Here is a 10,101-nt window from a genome sequence, read left to right on the forward strand (position 1 = left end):
CCCTTGGTCCAACCATTCAGTGATTTTGTTGTAGAAGGAAATCAGGTTAGTCTGACAAGATTTATTGGTCATAAAGCCGTGAGTGGCTCTGGTTAATTAATGCCTTCCCATCCAGGTACCGAAGTAAATTTTCTTTTTATTGTTGGGGGTCTCAGCTCTGGGACCAGATCCTTAGAATAAAGGGATGCACCCCTCCCCCTTTTAAGATTTCTTGAACTCTTGGTTGTACAGTGGAATTTGAAGTGAACCCCATTCACCCCCAAACAATATAGATCTCTGCATAGCAGGTGGCCTGGCTACAGATGTACAGGTAAAAACAGTGAAGGGAATGTAGAACTACACAAGTGCTGCAGCCCAACCAATCAAAGGGTCAATAGGGGTAACGATGGTCAGTCACAAATCATAGTGACAGCATATCCTAGCAATATGTTATCATACAATAGATGGTCATTTTAGGACTAACAAGCCACATGTACCAATAAGCTCACCTTTCCATTTTTTGGTTGCCATGACAGACGACAAATAGACTTGGCATTGATGACATCATTGCATTTTGGTAGAAGGGACAGGTTTACTTCACAAATCTAAAAACAAAATTTGACAAAAATATAACACTTAGGGTTATATCACACGCAAATCTGTGTGTGCAAATTGTGTGCAGTGCATGGCATCCCGTCACAGCTTTCTGCTCCGGATTAGGCCAAAATGAAGCGACCTAGCTCGGAGGGTGCTGCCGCAAGGCGGCCGCTGTGGCTGATTCAGCCGCAGAATCCGCCTGAAGAAAGGGCAGCTTGCTTCTTTTTTCCACTAGCAGCAACATGCCACTAGCGGTAAAAAGAACGCTAGCGGTCTCCATAGACCACCATTGTGAGGGGGCAGATTATGACGTGGATTCCGTGCCATAATATGCCCCCTCTGTGCCCGGGTGAACTAGCCCTTAAATGGTCACTAACTTTCAACAAGTTTTGGCCTAAATATAAAATCTCAATTTTAATTTTAATCTCAAATTTGTTTTTGCTTAAAGAAGGTAAAAAAAGTTTCAGCAAGCTGGAACAAGGAGGAGCAGTCAGATATCTCTGATGCAGGCTTGCCCTTCCTACCATCAAAATATTGACGACAGTGAAGAAACTGTTGGTCACAACTTGAACAGGATAAAGTCTGCATGGACTAGATCACAATCTGGTGCAGGGCTAACATCAGTTTCATGATTCTGATGGAAATCAGACTTGTCCTTCTTTGAAATGGCAAATTAATTTGATAAATTTCACAGCCACTGTCCAAATATAAAAAATGTTGAAATATATCGTATTAGAAAATATATTTCATTTTCAACTTATCAGGCTTTTCTCCTATACATTTCCTTTCTAAACTGACATTCAGGGTGGCAGCACACGACCTTGTTTTACCCGTGAAACCTGGTTCGTGTGTCAGCCAGATTTACGAGCTTGAACTTAATGTTGGAAGTGAGACTCCTAGCATCCTAGTTATCTAAGGAGTCCCTGCCTGACAGCAACATACTGTCCCGTACTGTAATTGATATGGGACAGTATGTCACTGGAAGGAAGGGACTCCTAGCATCATAGATAACTATACTACTAGGAGTTCCGCTTCCAGACTGAAGTTCAAGCCGGTAAATCTGGCCGACACACGGACCTTGTTTCATGGGTGAAACACGGCCATGTACTGCTCCCCTCACTCAGAAATCAAACTCACAAAAGGAATCATGTTACATAAAAGTCAAAGGAGACGGGAGAAATTGAGAAGGAGCAGAGTGACAAAGAAGACCTAGACACTTATGGAGCGAAATATCTCATTTCTATCATTATTCTCCTAAATACAAGTCAGAACAGCTTTATAATTCCCTACATGATCCTGCTGAAGTTTCTGAATGAGGGTAAAAGTTAACTGAGCAGGTTCTCTTCTACTTTCTGTGTGAAATGTATAACAAATCTCATAACGGCTACTCCTCACCAGCTCTGACACCTTAGCATTAGAAAATGCAGAGGGTACATCTACCACTACTAAATTATGCAAAAGTTTGTTGAAAAGTTAGGTACAGCTACTATGTAGGACCTTTCCAATCAAACCAACCTGTTCTTCAATGTTCCAAATTCTTACTGTTCCATCACATCCTGCAGAGGCCTGAAAAAGAACAACCTTATGAAAGCTGGCTCTAACGTAAACAGGTACAATATAAGAAGTATACACAAGACAGGGATGCCACAATCAATAAGTCTCCTTTTACAGCATAGTTATATACCAGCCAGCCAATTTAAGATACAGTTGTCATGACAGGAAAGATGAGAAATAGAACATGGAAAAGGGCACCATCAAACCTACTAAATAACTCTTTCTTCAGTTGCTGTGAAGTTATTACAACCATTAGGCTGAGGCCCCACATTGAGGAAATGCAGCTTTTTTTTTTTTTTTTTTTTGCTGCTTTTTTTTTTTTAGCTAAACTCAGAAGTGAATTGAGCAGACGGTAGAAGTATAAGAGCTTCCGTTATATTTTCCATTCCTTTCCAAACCACTCCTGGCTTTGGCTCAAAAAAACCACAGCAAAATCTACAACAAAAAAAAAGCTCCGTTTCCGCGACTTGGGGCTTCAGCCCTAAATGGTTTTCAGGACATAATCAGAGTTGTAATTTAATAACAGGTGGAGAGCCACAGGCTGGATACCCACTGCTGGTACTAAGAGGTCCACAATGTCTAAAAAGCTACAGGCTACCACCTAGCATCCATAATCTATGCGCACATCTAAATATGTTCTTGCCAATACAGCCTTATATTTGTATCTTATTAATGTATAGAAACACAATTCTTTCACTGTTTGCAGCCTACATTCACAGTAAAGAGCAGTGATGGTAAATGTGGCATTCCAGCTCTTGTGACTATACAACTCCCAAAAAGCCCTAACATGCACTTGCTATTTCACAACTCCTGGAGTGTTTGATTCATACGGCTGAATTTGGAGCTGAATGTGAGGCAGTTTCCGTCTGAAATCTGCCTCCCACTCATCTTGATGAAAAGCAGATGCTGATATTTTTTAACTAGCTGAATGCTCAATCTTCACGTGGATTCCGCCTGTTAACTTCAATTGAAATGAACAGGAAGTAGAAAAATACAGCCAGGACAATGGAGACTGGAAATTTCATTGCAGATTCCAACGCAGAATTTGGTCAAGCAGAAAAATTCAGCTTCAAATTGCTTGTACAAATTCCTTTGTGTGAACATACTTTGTGGCCAAGGTTTAGTGTTTAGAGCATTTAAATAACATACATACCAAATACTCTTCCTTGGGGTCATATGCAACACTTAATACAGGAGCACTATGTCCACGTAGAGTCTTCTGTACACTACTGTCTTCCACCTGCACAATTTTTACCAAGAAATCACTAGAACAAAAATAAAATACCATTAACCTATACTCAGTTACTCAAATAGTAAAGCAAATTTCTACAGAAGACTACGAAACAAGACTAAATTAATAATGTGTAAAATGGATAATACAAGCAATGGGCTACATAATGCTTAAAGAGGACCTTTCATCAGATTGGGCACAGGCAGTTCTATATACTGCTGAAAAGCCGACAGTATGCTGAATTCAGCGCACTGTCGGCTTTCCCGATCTGTGCCCCGGGTAAAGAGCTTTCTGAGTGGAGAAGGACGTACCTGACAGACTGTCAGAAACGCCCTTCTGACTGTAAAGCGCTACGGTACCAGGACCGATAGCTCTTTACCCAGGGGCACAGATGGGGAGAGCCGAAAGTGCGCTGAACTTAGCGCACTGTCGGCTTTCCAGCAGTATATAGAACTGCCTGTGCCCAATCTGACTGCCTGTGACTGTGTCAGACTGAGTAGAAGCACACCATTCTGACAAGGGAAATGGTAACAACAATGGTAACAGTTTATTAAGAAATTATTAGGAGGAATAACAGAGTAACAATGCAGAGGTATAAGAAGATGCTCCACAATTGCTACTTCATTGGGAATACAATTATTTAGCAAAATAGAAATGTTAGGAAAGGTTACAGGTCCTCTTTAAAAGAAGTCTATCCCCTACACCCAGGCATAGTAAGTTGCATGCAAAGCATTATAAACACAATACAGTAATTGCCAGCATATATTTGTTATGATGCATGCTGGTGGTGCACTTGGGGAGTGCCTTTTGCTTCCCCTCTCATGCCTGCCCTACCCTGTGCTTTTACATCAGACATTCCCTCCGGTTAGAGCAATTCCCGGTAGTCCCAGAGAGGTGCAGGCATGAGAGGGAAGTGGTCAAAGTGCACCTTTATTTGCATAGAACATAAGTTATTCATTTCAACATATACTGAACAGAGATCAAAGTACGCTGGCTACTTGTATAATGTGCTCTACTCTATAATTTTTTTGCGTACAGTATACTATGATTAAGGATGTGGTAGACTCTTTTTAAATAATACAAAAGAATATTTATCAATATCCCTTACCCTGAACCAGCTGCAATTTTAGTGCCATCAGAGTTAAAGACCACGTGATTGGCATTGGTGGTGAAGCGCGTCAGAATGCCATCCGGGTCCCCATTTGGAAAGGTGTGCATCTGAATTGCATTGTTGGAAGATGCAGTGACCACTTTTCCATTCTGTAAAAAAATAAATAAAAATAAACAGGCAAGAGCAGAAATGCAGAATCTGTGCAGGTTACTGCTATGATACTTTCTAAATATATTTAAAGGAGTCTGTTACCCCTCCTGCATATTCAGCTGCTACCTGCACATTACAGTGATAAACCACATGTTTTTCACTTTTATAGATTTTATTTTATTAAAACTCTATGCAAAAGAGGCAGTTGGTGCACTGGGGGATGGTCTTCAGCCCTCGGAGCACTGCTCTCGCTGCTCAAGTAGAATGGGTAATGTCATAGCAATGGGAAGATCAACTTCACCAAATAGAGTGACACAGGCAGAAGAGTATAGGGGTCTGAATGGCAAGAGCAGTGTCCTGGGGCCGATGAGCCACCCCCAGAGCACCAACTGCCTCTTTTGCGTAAGACTTCATAGTTGTTTTTCAGAGATGAGCGAGTACTGTTCGGATCAGCCGATCCGAACAGCACCCTCGCATAGAAATGAATGGACGTAGCCAGCACGCGGGGGGTTAAGCGGCCGGCCGACGTCAAAGCGGAAGTACCAGGTGCATCCATTCATTTCTATAGAGCATGCTGTTCGGATCGGCTGATCCGAACAGTACTCGCTCATCTCTATTGTTTTCCACCAAATCTACAAAAGTGACATACATAACAAAGATATGTTACATATCACTGTAATGTACTCTATATCACGGTGGAAGCAGTGGTGTATGCTTGGGGTAAATGTAATGTGAACAGAGCCCGAGTGCCTTAGTGGATGTCCAGTGGTAAAATTAGTTAAATCGACAGGAGGAGGAGAATGGTCATCAATGCTACTTTCACACAGCAATGTAAAATGCAAGTTTTCATGAAATATGCAGTAAAAGGAGTATGGATCGAAAAGTGATATAAGATTTATAACCTAGACATTATCTTAAATTGCAGGATACAGTAGGGATGTGCTTACTTTTATAGCAAATGAATACACCTTTTCTCCAACATTGATGGACTTGGGGTCATCATCCTCTATGTTTTCCCAGATCCGAATGTCTCCATCACTGCCACAGGTCACCAGACAGCTGAGAAGCATGTAAACGAAAGTTATCTCTGGCAGACAGCCATTTAGTGTAAGTTTAAACTATAACCAGATTGTAAATGGCCCATTTCACTGAAGTATCCATAACAGGCTAACATTCCAAAAGAAAGATTTCTCCTCCAAAAGGATTGCCGCTAATATTATAATTTAATACTGTATATATTTTGCGTTTCATATTTTATGTCAAACACAGTGGTGCAAGAAAGTAGCACTACAGGACACATGCCTGGCAACTGCAATAATTGTGAGTAGTCATCCAAAATGAGACAAAGCAGGCTGGGTCTTTCTACCATGCAACTTTATCCACTTGGACAGTTCTGTTATGGTAGGAGTTGTACCACTTCAAACACTTATCGCCTATTCACAGGAGAGGGGATAGGTGTCAGATCACCAGGGTTCGACTGCTGGGAACCTCAGCAATCAGGAGAACAGTGGCCATTCGTTGTGAATGAAGCGCCGGTGTGCTTTCGTGACCATTGCGCTCTTCACTGTTATGGGTCTGCTGAAGAAAGTCCCAAAAGCCACATAGAACTGAATGGAGCGTTGGTGCTAAATTGACTAGGAGGCTTCAGGGGGACTTGCAGGCCCCCATTCTCTACACTGTATCCTTTACAGAGAATGGAGCTAGTCACATATCCATGATTTGCGGCATGCACTTTTTCCCTTTCTCTACTTATCTGAGCTATGCAAGTATATGGGTCCATGAAAAAATTGATAGCACATAGACATAATCCATGTGCTGTCCATATTTCACAGATTCAATACACTTGGATGTACAATGTCTGTTTTTGTATTGCCTGCAAAATGGATAATTTATGAGAAAACAGCCTATTACATGTTATACATCTAAGAAAATTACTAATAATAGAAAACGTATCAAGAAACGCAGGCAATTAACACACAAAACACCACAGATGTGTAATAGCACCCTTAGGGTGCATTCACACTACGGAACGCCAGCATGTATCACAGCCGTACACGCCGGCGCTACAGCAGGGCTGCCGAACACTTCCCATTCATTTCTATGGGAGCCGGCATGCGAGCGCTCCCCATAGAAATGAATGGAAAAAAGCAGTCCATTTATTTCTATGGGGAGCGCTCACATGCCGGCTCCCATAGAAATGAATGGGAAGTGTTCGGCAGCCCTGCTGTAGCGCCGGCGTGTACGGCTGTGATACACGCTGGCGTTCCATAGTGTGAATGCACCCTTAGTTTAGAACTGACTACAGTTTTTAATTGCACTGGGAACTATTACAGATCAGTTGTTGGACTGCAGAGACGACACATGGATGGTGTCAGTGTGCTGCCCATGCCTCCATGGACCCATTTATTTACTTCAATGAGCCAACACTGACAAATGGACAGAAATAAAACATGGGAATGTGTATGGGACATTTGCATATAATGGATCAGAAATACATGGCTAGAACACTGGTCATGTGCAGAAGGCCTAAGATGGAGAATGTATCAGGAGACCAGTATAGAAGCAAAATACCAGTATTATTTTTGAATGGGGCCAAGTATAGTCATTGGAAATCCTAAACAAAATCCTTGACATAAGGGGATCCTGCCTTAAGAAGTTCGAGAGCTGCCATTTTTAAAATTCAAATTCAAATGGAGAACTTGTTTAACAAGGAGTAAAGAGCTTTACCTTCCAGTTTCATTAAAACAAACATCTGTATGGCCTTCCAGGTGGGCATAGCGCATGGGCTTCTTTTCGGCAGGCATGTTCTACATAAAATATCAGAAAAATACAAGTTACAAATTATGACAAAAATAGCAGGATACAGCATTTCAATTCCTTGTGCAGATTTTCATTGGAGTTCACACCACCATAAAGAAAAAGGCAAAATTAGCAACAAAAACTGCATGCAGATTTGTTACGGATTTTGGTGACAAAAACCCTAAGCATGTAGCATGCTTTATACAACGCTAGAAAGCTGACAGTGCGCTGAATTCGGAGGGGGGGGGGGGTTCCTCACAGCTCAGCTAGACTGTCAGGAACGCCCATCTGATGGTGAAGGGATATCGGTAATGGCACTGATATCTCTTGCACCAAGGCACAAAATGGTAAAGCCGACAGAGTGCTGAATTCAGCGCACTGTTGGCTTTTTAGCAGTATATAGAACTGCATGTGCCCGAGGACATGAAAGGTCCTCTTTAAAGTAATACCAGTTCAGACCCTTTCAAATGCATTAAAAGGATCGTCCTATTTCTGCAAATAAGCATTACTGTTTGTATAATGAAAAATTGTACAATCTTCCAATATACTTTCTGTATTAATTCCTCAAGGTTTTCTAGATCTCTGCTTGCTGTCGTTCATTAGTTACTCACAGTGGATAAACATCAGTCCATGGTCACGTGATATACACCCCATGATCATGGATTGGACCCACTCACAACTTGTGACAGTTCAGTATAAGACAACCATCTTGTAATGAGGTGCGCACCTGTGAGTCCATTACATGACCATAAACTGATTTTATCCCCTGGACATAAACAATGAATGACACAGAGCAAAGATTTAGAAAACCGTGGGGGAAATTGTATAATTTTTCATTATACAACCAATAACATTTACTTGCTGAAACTGGACAATCCCCTTTAAAAAATGGAAAAAAACAAGCAAACACCCCTTATGTACATATTCAGTCATAGGCCTTCTTCACACCCACTTTCTTTGTGGTAGCTTTTTGGGGGCTTTCACAATGGCCAAATTTTTCTGACAACCGTTTTATTGTGACATTTGCTTTGAAATGCGTTATTGTTTTTTCAGCATGCTTTTTCTATACAAAAGTTCATAGGAAACACTATATTTAGATAATGCTCTCAGTAGGGGGAGCGCTTTTGCTATGTATGGAAAAAGGTCTCCTGCACATGGGATGGGTGAGGGGGAGACAGTCTGGTGTGCATTTCACAGCCGAGACCATGTCTGGGGACCCAGATGTCAAACATCATAGTGATCTATGATGCTAAAAGTTCCTGTCTCCCTCTGGGATAAATATCATGCCTGTGCAGGGGACCATTTTTGAGAATGATAACCTATGCTCAGCATCAGATTGATGGGGTCTTATACCTGGACCCCACACCAATCTGCTGTTCACGACAACCTAAGGCGCTGACAAAGCCACAAGCAGGAGGCTCCATGCACTGTATAGTGGCCAAGTCAGAGTACTGTAGTTCTGCACCTATACTCATTGCCACTAGTTGGATACATCACCCCATTGTATGAGTTATGAGATATATGGCCACAGATCTATCTACTTTCTCAGACACTTGTACAGATCCAGGGCTCTTCATGGAGCCTGCCCTATATCAAACCAATTCTTATTTTTACACATAAGTATGCTACAGTTCAGATATACTTTCAGTTAAATAATCCCATGAATAGGAATGTATAATAATACAATAGTGCACATATATATATATATATATATATATATATATATATATATATATATAAAATGCACCTTCCTATAGGGTTTCTTCACACACAAAAAACAAAGCGTTAACAAGCCGAGCACCTGTAAACCATGGAATAGTGAGGCGTTTGTGACACGTCACTTAAAAGTTCTGTAAACACATATAAACGGCTATAAATCGCACGTACCAGGTTTCTGCGGTTCCTCGCTCCGCGTTTTCAACTTTCGCGGGTGAACTTTTTCAGCTGCTGGCGGGAACTGTGTGACAGGGAACCGGAACTGGAGAATGCGTTCCATGCTTGCGGCCAAGGGAGCGTTCCAAACCTCGTTCTCAGAAACCACGCCCTCAATGAGAGGTTATGTTGGCAAGTTGTTGGAAGGAGGACACTAGCTGTTAACCACTTGATTTCTGAATGAAATTTCGTCCTGAGACGCCTTGACTTCTGCACGTCCGATTTATAACCCCTCTTGGCTCCGTTTTTTAGTTTTGATTTCCAGGTTTTTTTTGTTTTTTTTTAATGGTCTGAGTTAATACTAGGGATGTGTTGTGTAAAATATAGAAACTTTAATAAGAATTTACTATTTCCTTATAATTTTCTATATCTTTAGATTCATCTACCAATTTTAAGGTTGCACAAAACCATACTATTTCTGACTGTTCCAATGCATGTAAAGCTGTTTGTTTTGCTTTGAACTAAATGTGTTATTTTATCATTTCGTGCCTACAGCTATTCTGCAGACCTCTGTATCTCCATGGTTACCAGGGCCAGCGTCAGCACCCGGTTTACCCGGGCAAGTGCCGGGGCCCAGGGCCGCCATCAGGAATTTTGGGGCCCCATACAGCCTAAGTGTCTGGGCCCCCCCCCCCCCCCCGCCATTTTAAAACTACCTTATTTTGCGACACACCAATTCTGTATCACATTTCCCTTTATTTAGCAGCATTACAAGGCTTAATCAGATTCTATTTGCAGGTAAAATCTA

At 41.6% G+C, this 10,101-nt stretch overlaps 1 protein-coding gene across 1 annotated transcript in view; it reads right to left on the bottom strand.

The window, feature by feature from the left end:
* Positions 1 to 9,394, bottom strand: part of WDHD1 (WD repeat and HMG-box DNA binding protein 1) — a 45,653-nt gene extending 36,259 nt beyond the window's left edge. The window contains exons 1-7 of the mRNA XM_075282564.1: positions 9,309 to 9,394; positions 7,350 to 7,429; positions 5,570 to 5,681; positions 4,470 to 4,621; positions 3,284 to 3,395; positions 2,092 to 2,142; positions 489 to 584 (exon numbers count right to left, since the gene is read on the bottom strand). Coding sequence (XP_075138665.1) covers positions 489 to 584; positions 2,092 to 2,142; positions 3,284 to 3,395; positions 4,470 to 4,621; positions 5,570 to 5,681; positions 7,350 to 7,426 — 600 coding nt within the window. The 5' untranslated portion in view covers positions 7,427 to 7,429; positions 9,309 to 9,394. The remainder of the gene's footprint in view (positions 1 to 488; positions 585 to 2,091; positions 2,143 to 3,283; positions 3,396 to 4,469; positions 4,622 to 5,569; positions 5,682 to 7,349; positions 7,430 to 9,308) is intronic.
* Positions 9,395 to 10,101: the final 707 nt, after the last annotated feature.

Source organism: Leptodactylus fuscus, chromosome 7 (genome assembly GCF_031893055.1).
Source record: "Leptodactylus fuscus isolate aLepFus1 chromosome 7, aLepFus1.hap2, whole genome shotgun sequence".
NCBI classification, from domain to species: Eukaryota; Metazoa; Chordata; class Amphibia; order Anura; family Leptodactylidae; genus Leptodactylus; species Leptodactylus fuscus.